Source organism: Rhagoletis zephyria, unplaced genomic scaffold (genome assembly GCF_001687245.7).
Source record: "Rhagoletis zephyria isolate East Lansing unplaced genomic scaffold, Rhagoletis_zephyria_1.1 Rzeph_scaffold_01546, whole genome shotgun sequence".
Classification (NCBI taxonomy): Eukaryota; Metazoa; Arthropoda; class Insecta; order Diptera; family Tephritidae; genus Rhagoletis; species Rhagoletis zephyria.
The window spans coordinates 104,256-119,425 of NW_016158630.1; the positions used below are offsets into that span (position 1 = coordinate 104,256).

Consider the following 15,170-nt stretch of genomic DNA (forward strand, 5'->3'; position numbering starts at 1 on the left):
TGGTTGCTGCATAAAATAACTAAAAATGTGGCATGAAGTACAGAAACGAAGTATTTAGCAGATACGGTTATAAAAAAAAGTTTATAAATAAGAAGTTGTTTTTTGACAACATTTACTCTCAGTGGGTGAAACATGCAAGAAAGTACAAAAACGCTAAATTAGCTGATTGATGGATTATAATCCGAAGCAATTTCTTCATAAAAAATACTGTTTTTATCTTATTATGTATTTAAATAAGTTTATTTTAAATTTAATTTAAAAATTTTTTTCCTACACTAATCTTGTTTGGAGAAAGGGCAGATACATTTTGAAATCTACTTGAGAAAGTGGCGCTACAAGTATAAAATCCCCAGAAACAATTATTTTATTAGGGGGAATTGCAAGTTCAGATGTCAATTTCGCCCGCTCAGTCTTCTCTCTTTTGCTATTTTTTGCAATTTTTGGCGTACAAAAACGCCTAGTATTATTATCACTGGTGCTTCCTGTAAAGCGGTAATGGGCACTGCCTTGTCCGCGGGCAAAGCTCTTTTAAGCAGATGCACGTACATACGAAATAGAAATGTTTCTATTTTCATCTGACACACAGGTAGAATCATCTGAGTTTAGTTTATTTCGTTTTCAAAGAACATATTTTTAAATAGTTAAATAAAGACTGTGAATTTGATAGACATACGCAATTACATATCGTTACCTTAATATAGAATGGCCCTAACTCATTTGGTCGCTGAAATGCAAAAAATCCGTAACTGACTAAAATTTTTAATTGTTTAAAATGATGTCGGGACTTATGTATATCTCAATGAAATGCATCATAATCAATCACAAGGGAATTTTGAATATTTACTTAGTTCCGGCTTTTGTATTTCAGCGACTGTATGAGTTAGGGCCTTTCTATATTAACGATTATGTATTGAAAAAGTCACATTTACAGATGCAAATACATATCGTGTAAGAACACCTTTAAAGAGTGTACAAAAGCACAACCAATGTCTTTATCTTTGTCTATGTCATCTTCATTTTCATCTCCATTTCCCTCTTTATGTTTGTGTTCATCCACATCTTCATCTACATACATCGTCAACTAGTTACATATTTGTCTTCATATGCTTTCATATCTTTATATTTATTTAATGATTATCTTTGTCTTCTTCTCTTCTTAATTGGCGCTGAATCCGTCAAAGTGATTCTTGCCAATTCCATTTTCGTTATTTTGTTGAGATGATGAGCCTAAATGCACGGCTTCCAATCGGAAAATGGCCAATTAAGACTCCTCCAGCTACATATCTTTTCATACAACTTTGAACCATTGATAAATAAATTCCCTCTGCCCCGATTATAAAGATTGTAATCTTTCCTTGAAGGAGTATTTGTGGTGGGAGCATAAATGGTCAAGTTCATACAGAGTTACTAAAGGCGGTGAAAAATTACTAGGCCATCCGCACATTCAACCAGCCGAAAGGGGTTTTTTATTTTTCAGAATTTCCAACAGATCGCCACATACTAACCGGTTTCCTTAAAACTTTTTTAAAAGCTCCCTCGATTTCAAAAAAAGGCACTGATCGCTTACTCAATAATCTCTACAACGGAGTCTAGAGCCGATTTCATCGATTTGCCCTGTCTGTCGGTAGGCAAGCGGATTTAAGTCCAAGAGCTCCTTGGGAATTTCGTTTCTGATATACAACTCAATTAACCTTTGAAGGGTCTTTGAAAGTAGCGATAAGAGGCGGATTGGTCTGCCTTATTTTGACTGCATATGGCAACTGTTGCCGATGCTTAAAGTGCGAGTACATACATACATACATATGAATGTAGGTGCACATTTTGCTGAAGTGCCTTTGGGAGCATCAACTATTAGAGCATAGTTTCGTACTTTTTAACTAAATATTTTAATATGAAACTCATTCCTTAATATACGAGAAATTCAGTGCAAGAATGTACCCTTTGAAGCATGTATGAACACATTTTCGCTAAAGCAGCTACCAACTTTGCTTTTAGCGCTCGGTATTTTCATAAAGCTTTTAGTATTCAAAATATTCTCATAAGTTTGCAATGCCGCAGGGAATTTGTTGCGCTTTTGCTGTGTCCTTTACCTCCTCCTTTTGATAAATTTTACTTTGTAATATTTACCTTGGTTATTTGTGTGTGTACGTATGTACGTATATGTGTATGTGTTTGTGTTTTTATATGTTTGCGGAATTTGTTTATTACCACGGGTTACAGATTTGGCTGCTCTGCCGTTAGTTCTTCATTCAGTCCTTTTTCTTTTACAAGTCTCTCGTTGGGATAGTTGCTTCAGCCTTCTATTTTCAATTCCATTAACACAAGGTCATTGTAGGTTAACATCTGATAATATTTGACATTTACAACAGTAAATGAGGCCAATAAGATGACCATTTCGATGTGTTAGAAATCAAAAGTGATGCTGCCTAGCATTGGAATGGGAATATTGCGGAATCAAAATTGGCAAAAAGCAATAGGATGAGTCACCTTACCCTATGAATATCTGTAAGTTACACGTAAAGAGTGTGAGAAATACGGATGCACCAGAAAAGGCAGATATAATTTGTCAGTTTCATTTAACGGCTGCTGGCCAGAAATCCCACATATTAACCTACCTCGAAGTGTTCCATTTCACAATGCCTGAGCTGGAATTAGAAACCCTTAAAGGCCTGCGTAAATATAATTTCGGACAGCCAGGCAACGTTAAAGGGCTTAGGTTCATTTAAAGCGAACAAACTATGAAGCTTTAAAAGGCTATCTTGTGATGGTATCAGGTCAGAAAGGGGTCGTATGGCAACAAAAGTGCTGATACTCCCTCAAAACGCAAGTTTCAAGGAAGCCTTTATGGTCTCTACACGGCAGAGCTGAGAGTTTTCTGGTTGCCACGCAATGCCTTGTCGGATAAGCGGTGAAAGTTCTTAGGCCATCTCGGCTAAAGTTACGCAGTCGTTTAGGGACGCCTCGAGAGAGGCATTGCCTTTACCTCTGCTTACAAGGGTTCCCTAACGACTGCGTAACTTTAGCCTAGATGGCCCAAGAACTTTCACAATTTATCTGACAAGACATGGCAATTTAAGGAAGCCTGTATGGTTTCCAACCACTCAATGGTCAATAGAAATTCATATCCTCCGTTCTAGACGTGCCTGAACACCTGCTTAACGCGAGCCCCAAGGGAGCCTTTATGGTATCCAGCCTTTCTGTAATACATCCAAAGGAAGCACAGCAGAGGTTTTTCGAAAATGAGAGCCTTCTCCGGTTGCCATGCAATGATCAAAGCGGCAACTGCAATGCCATAAATTCATATCCTCCGTTCGAGACGTCCCCTAACACCTGCTAAATCTTAGCCGGGATAGCCGAAGAGCTCTTTCTGTCTACCCTATAAGACACTGCAATATGACGAGTGTCAAGGGAGCCTGTATGGTATATGGCCTTGCTGTGGTACGCTCACAAGATAGACTGCAGGGCTTCGTAAACTTAGCTGCGATGGGATTAGAGGCGTCTCTGTTTACCCGATAAGACACTCCAAGTTAAGGTACCATCCAGGTACCAGGCTGAAGAGAGTTAGTCCTGTTGACTAGATATTGCAAGTCTTAGATTCATCTTGCGGAAGGACCATCGCTTTCGACCAGATTCTAGCCTTTGGTTGCAGTAGTTCTTAAAGGGCCAACACCAAAATCCGCACGTAAGGATAAGAAAGAACTACCAATCGGTACCAAACTAATTGGGTTTAGGAGGTGTGTCTTCCGTAGGGTTTTTGCGGGCCGATTTACTACCGTCTAACCAATCACCTGTAGTTTATTTATCTGTTTAGTCCTTTCCAGTGACTGTCTCTTTAACGACGTTTACCTTGAACTCAAATACTCCGAACTATTGTGGTAGCCTTAATTTCTTAACAGGATAAGCAGATATGTGCTTATCCGCTTGTTTATTCAAATTCGAACCATTTGTGAAGAGCTTCATCAGAAACTCATTTAAATGACTCCTCACCATCTTATCAATAAATGCAAAAATTTAATGTGGGACCTTAAAATGATGTCGACACGGTCCTTACGGGGTCCTTTCATTTATATATTTGTGTCGCTTATACAGTCAAAATCTTAGTTTAATTACCTGTTTACTTTACGACTCTACCTTTCAATTTTTACCACCANAAATTTAATGTGGGACCTTAAAATGATGTCGACACGGTCCTTACGGGGTCTTTTCATTTATATATTTGTGTCGCTTATACAGTCAAAATCTTAGTTTAATTACCTCTTTACTTTACGACTCTACCTTTCAATTTTTACCACCTTTCAACTCAAAACTAACCTCCACTCCTCTTTTCTTATCTTTGCAGAAATCCTGTCGTTTTCCTAAGCTCGAAGAATGCGCACACTTTCACTATGAACGTGTGCAGTTGGGCGCATTTTCGGTGCGTCTGATGGACGATAAATCCGAGCTACTCAACAGCAGCATAGCATCACAATCGATCGGTGGCGATATTGCCAGCAGTCAATTGGTGGGGCAGGCGCTTAACAGCAGTGCCACCGGCGGCCCAGCATCGTATCGTTCCTTCTCGCCAGCGAATTGTTGGTTCATCATTAAAGTTTTCCCGCACAACTGTGATCCGTTTCTAGTGAAACGTTCCTTTGACAACATGCAAATGTTGGACGAAATGTTGCATCGTTGCGTCTACGATCGCAAAATAAGCGGTTTGAAGAATCTGGAAGAAATGGATTTCAAAAGTGAGGAAGACGTCGAATATGCTGTGGCTAAGTATCTCGAGCGCTTCTCAAAGATCGCCTCCGATTCGCTAACCTGCGGCACTATACTCACCTGGCTGCAGCTGGACAATAAGGGGCGGCGCTTGCCGCTAGCCGATGGCGATACAATGCGCACGATCAATACACCCGCTGTGGGCGCTGCCTATGGCGTGCGTCGTTATCAAGCGCAGGCATCTGATGAAATTTCGATCGAAGTGGGCGACATGATATCCGTTATTGATATGCCCAGTCCGGCTGAGTCGATCTGGTGGCGCGGCAAGAAGTCACATTTGCAAAAATCTCAATATGAAGTTGGATTCTTTCCGCAGTCGTGTGTGGCCACCATCGGTGATAAGGTGCCACGGCATTTTCCGCTGCCTGCGCCATTGGTCGGTCAGCTGGATGTTTCGCCGACTAAGCCAGTGCTGCGTAAACACGGCAAACTGATTGCTTTCTTTCGTTCATTTATACTGTCACGCCCATCGCGGCGACGCCTCAAGCAGAGTGGTATCTATCGTGAGCGCGTATTCTCCTGCGATCTGTCGGAGCATTTACTCAATAGCGGCCAAGAAATACCGATGGTACTGAAGTGTTGCGCGGAATTTATTGAAGAATATGGCATTGTTGATGGCATCTATCGACTTTCGGGCATAACTTCGAACATACAGAAGTTGCGACGCGCCTTCGACGAAGAACGCATACCGGATTTGGGTAATCCTGAGATGAAACAAGATATACATGCCGTTAGTTCGCTATTGAAAATGTACTTCCGCGAATTGCCAAACCCTTTGTGTACATACCAGTTGTATGATAACTTCGTGGAGGCCATACAGGAGAAGAGCGAGTCAACTGAGCGGTTGCGACTGATGAAGGAAACGGTCTTGAAGTTGCCGCCACCGCATTATCGGTAAGTGAAAAGTGTTCAGAAGAACAGCAATGTGTGTGAGTAGTTTAAATACTCAATTTTAGACGAGGCTCTCAGCTCTAGATAAGAAGCATAAAGCTTGCCTCTTACTAAAGATGATTCTAAGAATTCTTGAGGAGTTTTCTTGTGCTAACATTTAATCTTCTCTCCTCACAGCACTCTCAAATACTTGGCCGAGCATTTGAACCGCATCTCGCAGCACTCTGCGCGCACCAGCATGACTGACAAGAATCTCGCGATTGTCTGGGCTCCCAATTTACTTCGTTCACCGGCTCTCGAGTCTGGCGGAGTGGCCGCTTTGCGCGGCGTAGGCGTACAAGCCGTCGTCACTGAGTACCTGATACGCAATTGTCACAACATATTCGATGCATTCGATGACACGAACGTGCGACTAAGTTACATCGCCACTGCAGGCGCCACACCAGCCACCGAGACGCGGCTCGACTCGCTAACAGACTGCGAGAGTTTGCTGGTTGAACAGCGAGAGCATGATCAATCGCTCAGCTACATGGAGCGTCCCAAAAGTCTTAGCACCGGCGGCCCTAAACTAATTAGTTTGGAGGAGGCTCAAGAGCGGCACTCACGCATCGATGGCATCGATATGAAGTCTTCAATGCCCATCAATATGGTAGCCAGCAATGCGGCCAATATTGGTTCATATATCGAGGTTGGTGGTGGACCATCCAGCCTGCCCGATAAATACCACACAGTGTTGTCGGTGCCACGTAGCTGGCAAAAGCGGAAAACGCACTCATGGAAATCGCTTTTCACGCGCAATCAGCGGCCGATTAGTAATGGCGCCCACGACTCGAAGATTATTGGCGCTGCGGGCGCAGCTGGCGGTAGTGATACGCCACCAGCGCGACACAAAGATGGCAGCCATGCGCAGGTCACCTTCGCTGAGGCAGACTTGATTATTACAAACTCGGGTAAGGTGGGGAAGGCTTTGCACAAGCAGGAGAAACCGAAATCGATTGAACTATTTGATACCAGCATTAGGCGCGACGAAGTGGCAGGCAAGCCGATGGAAGTGTGTGTGCGCTCGAACTCCATAGATAGTCTACGCACAGCGGGTCACTCGCGCTCAGTCTCGCACGATTCCTACTTTGACCTGCTACAGTCGCCGCAGCGCGGACTCGTAACCACTTGCCCTTCGCGTGAACTCTCCGAATTGGGTTTGAACTTCGATCGCGAAGAGCCGGAAATGCGCATCTTCTCCGAGAGTGAATCGTTGGTGAGCTCGCCGCGCGTCGGCAAGGAGAATATACCACCATCGTCGGGCGCTGCTTCACGTCGCATAATGCGCGCGCGCCCCGAGGAATTCTCCAGTCAAACCAATAGCGTAAACCCGAGTCCAAAGAAGCAACCGCGTCTGAATTTGCATCTGTCGCCGAGCGCCGCTTCAGCGCTCGCGAACAACTGGGCTCAGCAGGGCGCTAGCGCAGCAGGCGTGTCAGCAAGCGGAATGCTGGATGCTGCCGGCAACGAGTTGGCTTGCCAGGAACATCGCGCACATCTCTCCAGCGACGAGAGCTGCTGCAAGCGCTACAAGTTGGAGGATCAGTTATCTGATATACAATTCATTGATTGCGGCACGCCTGAGCACACCATAGCCAATTCACAGACGCTATATGCGAGCGTGCAAGTGCATGCGCCACCCAAGTCAGCGCTGTCCAAAAGTTCACTGTATAGTTCGACAGAGAGTGCCAACAAATTGCAAGACGCCGTTAGCGCCAAGGCGGCGCAATTCGAAAAGAAGTATGGCATTAGCACTAAGAGTGGTGATAAGAAAACATCTGCTGGCGCGGCAGCAGCCGCCGCAGCGGGTAGTAATATCATTAGCACACGCTACAGCTATCCCACAGTGCAATTGGGCGCGAAGCGCAAGGATCAAGATTCATTCAAAGAACGCTTCAGCTATCCCGGCTCGGGGTTGAACAATGAACGCCGCTTCTCGACAAAAGATGCTGCAGCGCGTATGCAATTCGAGGAAGAGCTGTGCGCCAAACGTGAGCTCGAAAGCATTACACAAGTACCTTATGGCAGGTAAGTTGTATCGATGTGCGTAAAATTGAAATAAACTAACATTTCTCTCTCCGCAGAAACACAAACTACAACAATCATACATATGCGCCCAAGAATCTACCCGAATTGTTGCGCTCGAAAAATCGCAACAGCTACTGTAATGCTAATGCAACTGAGGCGCTGAATTCGCTGTTATTGCGCAACAGCGCCAATGAAATAACCAAAGATGCCAAATCAGAAATGGAACGTTCTAAAATTTCTGTTACCCCCTCCTCGCCCATGCAAAGTCCACGCTACTCACTGTTGGTTGGCGATACCAGTTCGGAAAATAGCTCGGCGGTTAATACGCCACAATATGATTTGGAACCGTTAATGGCTACCTCGGCAATGTCTGGATTGTCTGCACTGTCGGGCGTATCTTCACTTCATCAACAGCAGCAGCAGCCATTGTTGTTGGGTGTGGACTCTGTCAGCTGTTTGGGCACCTCGCACGAGAGTCTCGGCAGCAGTAATGTGAGTCATTGCATTTTTTGTTTTATGGAGTTAGGAAGTTATTTAGATAAGGAGTGTTCGCTATGCAGAAAATTTGTACAAGTTGGTACCAATTGTTACCAAATCGTGTTCGTTTAGCCAAAAACCCAGTAAAACTTGCAAGGAGAGAGCACAATTTTGACATTTCATTTGGAGGGGAAGTTGCAAATTCGTGCTGGGGAAAGGAGTGTTCGCTATGCAACTGCCAGTATAAATTAGCCAGTAACAAAATTCAGAGAATAAGGTACCTTACTCTCCCAAAGAGAGACTTTTGCCAGTAAGAATTTACAAGCAGGATTGTGGCACACGGTTGCATTTTTGTCAACATTAATTTGAATCAACAAGTTCGTTAAATTTAAAAATGAACAATCTTGTTGCGATTTACCAATGAAAGAAGTATGTAAATATTCGCTTATTCAATTAATTTAATTAATTCCAAACATTTGAAAGGTACCCGGCTGAAAAAGTGGTATTCGTAATCGGAACGCACTTGACACCGCTGTCGATATAGGAAATCCTACAGTGACTTACATAAAGAAATTAAAGCGTATGTTGAAGAAAGTCAGAATAAGAAGAAATATACGTATAGGTCCTGTTTTCAATTCCATCTGAAATAATTAAAAAAATTGATTATGCTCGAAATGCAACCGTGGACGCCAGCTGGCAGTGAAGCTTGCAAATTTTTGCTAATTCCTGTTCGCGCAAAACTTAGTAAGTTTCTCTCTTTGGGAGAGTAAGGTGCCTTATTCGCTGAATTTTGTTATTGGCTAATTCTTACTGGCAGTTGCATAGCGAACACTCCTATAATGGCACATGCTTTGTTTTTACCCGAGTAAAGGGAGCAGACAAATGATTTTGCCCTTCAGAAAGTATCCAAGCTGGATATCACTATAACACACGCAGGCTCCTAGTTCATGGGCGAAAACCTAACGCAATGATCACAGCGGAAGAACTTTGGCTGAGTAGGACGATTGAATGAAGACGCCCTCAACAGGATTAAAAGAACCTGTAGTAACTTCCTGATCATACAAATTGTCATTGATAGTAATAAACTGATTGTAATGCTGCATCCTTAGGCTGATTGTAATTATTTTGTTCCATATGCAGCGCGACCTCTTGAGGCTTGAGGTGGTGTATTCTGCGTGGCTCTTTACCCTGTACTACGTGAAGACTTTAGTCGGTTCTTTATCGAAAAAAAATGCTGTGCAAATGAAGTTCGATCTAATGCCAATCACTGGGTTATTGAAAGATGTACACCCATGTCAATACGGGATGTTTGCCACTTCTCTACCTTCAGCTACAACAAACAAACATTTTGTCATGCCAATATAAAAAAAGGAGAAAGTGAAAGAAATGGAAGCCTGTCCGGGTCAGTTGGAGCCATCCCACCCCTTCTAAGTGCCGACGGCACTTAGCCTTGAGTTCCGCCGGGTTTCTACAAAATGATATCAAAGTCGGTTAATCTAAGTGATGGTATATTCTCTGATCCACGGTAAAAATGGTCGTTCTCCACGTCTGTACACCACGGCTGTCTCTTCTCGATTACCACATACATAGATATTAGAAAAGAGGTATGCACATCTCTATGCACATCTGTCTACTCAGATGAAATAAAACTGATTGTGCAGCAGAAAAATCTCAGAAACTCCTTGTCACCTTAAAGCATTACACACAGTCAATTACACACTGCCTCTTGAGGAGACCAAGCTTTAGTCTAACCTCATCTGTCTTGGATTGGAGGTCCGGAAATTTTCTGTGTACCCTTCCGTCACCAGTTGTCTGCCGAAACCACAATGCCGGCATTCTGTATTACGCTGAAGTGACAGAACTTGGCGGAAAATTAATTTGCATCATTACTAGGCTGAGACTATCCGTGTATTCCGTTATACGGATATCCTCTCGGATGCTCGGATAGAATCCAGATAATATCATTTTTTAATCCCGATATCTGACTAATATCCGTTCTTTTTTTAATGCGGATATCCGATTGATATCCGGATATTCGGATGATCAAAATATCCCTGCCGGATATCTGTATATACGGCCAAAATCCGAATATCAGATTTATAGCTCTTATCGGGTTATATCTAACTACCTAAAAAGGCTATCCAACTTCATTTAAACAATTAATTTATTTGCGTTATTTTCTAATTCGAAAGTATTCTCTCAATTTCCTCCCCCATAGTTCACCTCACACTCGAACATCACGAATGCCTCGCATCCAGAACGACGTGACATGCACGCTCTTAAGCGAGAACTCTCACTCGATTTACAACCGTTGAGCTCAAAAATGACCATCGATAGCGTAGATGCAAGTGGTAATGGTGGCGCTGGACATGCATCAACGTTGCCCTACAATAGACAGCGCGAATTGGCACAGCAACTTATACCTTCGCCTAACAACTCTAATTTTACAGACAATACTAGTCAGTCGGTGACACCCAGTGAATTCGGCTATCAGAACCTGCAACGTCAGTCCAGCATGCATTCGCTGATTGAAACCGAGGCGGAATCGCCAGCGTATGAAGAATACGAGAACACGCCCAGTAATATGGCTTCACCACTGCTGGGCGCGCACAAGCCGCCACCAATAGGTGGACCAACGAGCCCGATACGTGCTACGATTAGCATCACCTACAACATGCGGAGTCCACGTGAAGAATTGCCACCAACTAAATCGTCTGTGGTAATGCGCAATAAGACGAAGACCAAGGGACCTTTGCTGGAGACAAGCTTTGATGAGAACACAGTTTACGAGCAGGTGAAGTTCTTTCGAAATTCGGTGACCGAGGTGAATCAACTGCTGAGCGATGAGCGCAAAAGCAGCATGACGCTTGAGAGTCTGAAGGAGACCAATGAAAATGAGATGCAAGATTACAACGCCTATGAAAATATGCCTCTACTGGGCGATAAAAAAGACTACAAGAGAAACGCGGCTATGAAGGACTGCGACCCCGATGTGCAGATGAGTGGAGAGTCAAATATTTTAGATAGCCTGGAGGAACCATCCGAAGGTGAAGAGGACGAACGCTTGCTGTACGAAAATGTAGAAATGCGCAAGCCAAAGAGCATCTATGAAAATCTTTTGGGTGAAGATTTAAAAAGCGCCGAAGAAAAAGCGAAACAAGAGGCCTCTGACAAGCTGGAGTTGGATAGCCTTGACAGCGTAAAAACGGACACGGACGTGGCGGCGCTCACTACCGAGTCACTACGTGAGGAACTTGCCTGCGCAACTGCAAAAGAGCTAGAACTCGAGGCGCCGCATAGCGCAGGTATAATTGAGAATTCAGCCCGCAAGTCTCCATCGAACTTCAGTGTCAAAGAGCTCGCTACAAAGTTCGAAAGTTCGCCCGTTGAGCAGCTGCCTGCCTTTGATTTCAGCTTCCGCAGCTCGATTAAAAAGCATACAAGCGCAGTGGCCGAGTTGAAAGCCTCGCAATCGAGTCTCACATCGAATGCTGAGCAGTCGGCAACAAAAGATGTCGCAAAACCGAACCTCAAGCAAAAACTTACAAAATCGCAACAAATAACGCGCTCGTTAGATGAAAACGCTTTCGTACGCGAATTTGGCTCGAAGCATCTGCAAGAGTTGAGCACTCGCAGCAGCCAACAGCTACCCGAACTGTCTGAGGTGTCCAATCGCCGCAAGAGTTTCGACTTTACGCGCCCGAAAACACTAAATCCGCCTAAGCGCTTGCCCGGCATACCGATCACCGAGGAGATTTGTTTATCGAAAAATGAAAAGGCGCCTCCACCAGCAGCGCTCAAGCTGGAAAAGAGTCACAATCATGCAGCGGGCGATGCAGGGCTGGAGAACGATTATGAAACAGCTGAGTTGAAAATCACGCCAACCACAGAAAATCGCATTTCTCTCATACAAAATAATGTGAGTTCCTCAACGCAGCAAACTGCAAACGCTGCAAATGCTGCACACACCACCGCATCAGCCCATACTGCCAGCGCCAGCGATTTGAGCAACTCAAATTTGAATCTCTCGACCACCAGCCTCAAAGTGTTATCCGGCGTCAAACTGGACCGCGAGCGCATTGACAAAATCAAAGAGGAACGCCGTCAGCAGCTGACGCAAAAGTATCGTGGTGATGCGACAAATTTCAAATCGCGCTCCAAAACTGATCTACACACTTCATCACACAAAGATGACGACAAATTCAATGCACCCGAATCGTTGCGTGTCAAATCAAAATCCCGCGGCGATATGCGCGCTCTTCAGCAGGAGAATGAAAATGTTAAGGATTTGCTGGGACGCGCACGCCTACTTGCTGGCTCGGAAAGCACTTTGCATGCGCCACGCGTGCGTAGTATTTCCGATGAGAAAAATCAAAATTGTGATGTTAATACTACAACTGCGACAACAGCAACATCGGCTAGCAATAATTGCAATTCAAATGCAAATGCGTCCGCGAACGCTGTGTCCAAAGCAAATGAAGCTGCTCAGACAACCAATATAATAACATCGTCGACGTCGTCGTCTGTGAAGAAGACTACCCCACAAGAGGAGTTTTCAGCGCGCGCCACTGTGCAAAAATTCGAACGAAAGAGTTACGAATTAGCTAACGGCACAGCAGGAGTGTTGGCTTCAAATGTAGCAGCGCGCGAACGTAATAGCAGGAGTGAGCTGATGGGCAGTGGCAATAATGGAGCCAGTGGTGTGGGAAGTGTTGCGCCATTGTCGACCAGCAGACAAAGTTTGACCTCAACGTAAGTAAATTTGCTCTAAGCATTTCTTTAAGCTAAAAAAATAATATGTCNCGAAATATTTAAGCTGTAAACTGCTTTAAAATATAAGTATAGCCTCTGGCTTTACGCGCAATCTGATACATTGGAAGTCATCTTTCGGTTGTCACGAGAGGATTAAATTGCTGCATATTCGCAATCTCCGTCCGTGAAAACGCCTGTAGCATACTTCCATGATGAACGATAGAAAAATCATGAGTATTTCACACCAATGTTAGAAACAAGTGGTGCCATACTAGATTTCCAGGGCGGTTTAAATGACAAAAAATTTAGTAAGAAATTTCGCCAGATTTGAGGTAATTAGAGGAATTTCTCTTTGCTTGGACAAATTTCTTCAAGGCTGCCTTTTCTTACCAGCTTGTCGGTTATGCAGTTACCTACGATGCCACTATGGCGTGTTTTTCACCCAGCCAGCAAACAATCCGGAAGTTGATCCGAAAAAGGAAAAGGATGAAATGCGAATTCTTGTCCGCTTACCGATTCCATTTTCGGATACTTTGACGATCCGTTTTCCACTAAAGTGTGCCCCATAAACGTATGTAGAGAAAAATACCGAAAATAGTTGTGAAATAGATACGTTTCTCGTTCATTCTCGCTTTCCTTCTGCACTTCCCAGAGGCTTTTTCATAGTTGGAAAAAAGTAACAGTTATGGAAGTGCGTAACGGCATTCGAACCCGGCACCTTCTGAAAGCTAAAAAAAAATAGTAGCACGGTCTTCTGCACGTTCAGCCACTGCCTACTATGTATAAATGCTTTCAAATGTTCAGCGTGAACAAATAAAATTATTGCTTCCAAATAACATGATCTTTTTAGAACGTTTCCCGGATACGAAAATGAATACAAATTTAAACTAAATTTGGGGCCCAAAATTGCAGATAGAGTGCGCAAAGCAACAGTACCACTATATTCCTGCAGCAGGGCAATGGGCGAAAAAATGGGAGATGGAACCCAAATTAATACACTGGCTATACACAGCGGTGTTAAGGCCAATTCTCTATCACGGTTTTGGAATGGTGGGATACCATTGGGAAAGGGGTAAACTTTTTAAAAAGATGAATAAAGTCCAAGTCTTGCGTCCACAGTCATAACTGGTGCGATGAGAACAACACCATCTAAGGCACGGTATGTTCTAATGAATTATCTTCCGGTAGACCTACATGCCTAACAGATCTCAAGAGGTGTGGCAATTCGAATAAATATTCCAAATAAGTGGTCAAATACCAGTTACGGTCACGGTTTCCGAAGCTTGCCAGATTGGTGGACTATGCACTTCCGAAACCTACTCTCGCTATAGCGTTTACGACCCACCTAACCTCAAGGAAAGATGGGAAACAAGACGATGTAAGGAGTGCAGAGTCCATCCAGGTATACACAAATGGCTGAAAGCTCAAGGGAAGGGTTGGTCAAGGTGTACACTACCATCACCTGGGAATCTCCTTTAGCTTTCATCTTCCGGACCACTGTAGCATTTTTTGGCGGAGCTTATGGCAATATACAGGGCCACAAAACTGATAAAATGTGATATGATACCCGAAGTTGATAACATCAACTTGATATCTACACTAAAGGCGGAAATAAAATACCTCGCAAAGCAGACGACAACTTCCATGGTAGCCATGAAAAGCCGCGCATCTCTTGACGAGACGGTTGAGTCATTTCACCCAAAGTGATATGGGTTCTGGGATACAGCGACATTGAGAGGAATTGTAAGGCCGATGAACTGGCGCGAGTTGGCAAAAGGCTTCCTATTGAGGAAATAGGAAAACCTTTACAAACTTGCAAGCTACTTTGTATCTCGGAGANTTAGATGATTAGAATCTGTCAGATCAGGACACTGCCTAATTTACAAGAATGCCTATACCTATTTGGAGGTAATTTTAAAGGTCTGATTGAATGAAAAATTGCCTTTGCCTTATAACCAGTGACTGAAAACTGGTTCCCGTTTTGGTTTAGCTCCGCACGATAACAAAATGTAATGTCAATAACGTTCCCGCAAAATAACTAAACAGGAACCAAAGGATTGAGAACAGTTTGACAGGGAACTCTCGGGACGTTCTCAAAATGAATAAAATGAGAACAAATCTGTCAAGAGGCGTTCTCAAGAAGAACAGAATGAGAACAATGGTATCGAGAAAGGTTGAAAGGTTCAAGCAAAATCAAATAAGAACAAAAGTCTGGGGGAACGTTC

The 15,170-nt window shown here is 43.7% G+C and overlaps 1 protein-coding gene across 1 annotated transcript in view; it reads left to right on the forward strand.

The window, feature by feature from the left end:
• Window positions 1–12,988, forward strand: part of CdGAPr (GTPase-activating protein CdGAPr) — a 97,090-nt gene extending 84,102 nt beyond the window's left edge. The window contains exons 4-7 of the mRNA XM_017618053.1: window positions 4,340–5,652; window positions 5,827–7,716; window positions 7,773–8,208; window positions 10,412–12,988. Coding sequence (XP_017473542.1) covers window positions 4,340–5,652; window positions 5,827–7,716; window positions 7,773–8,208; window positions 10,412–12,949 — 6,177 coding nt within the window. The 3' untranslated portion in view covers window positions 12,950–12,988. The remainder of the gene's footprint in view (window positions 1–4,339; window positions 5,653–5,826; window positions 7,717–7,772; window positions 8,209–10,411) is intronic.
• Window positions 12,989–15,170: the final 2,182 nt, after the last annotated feature.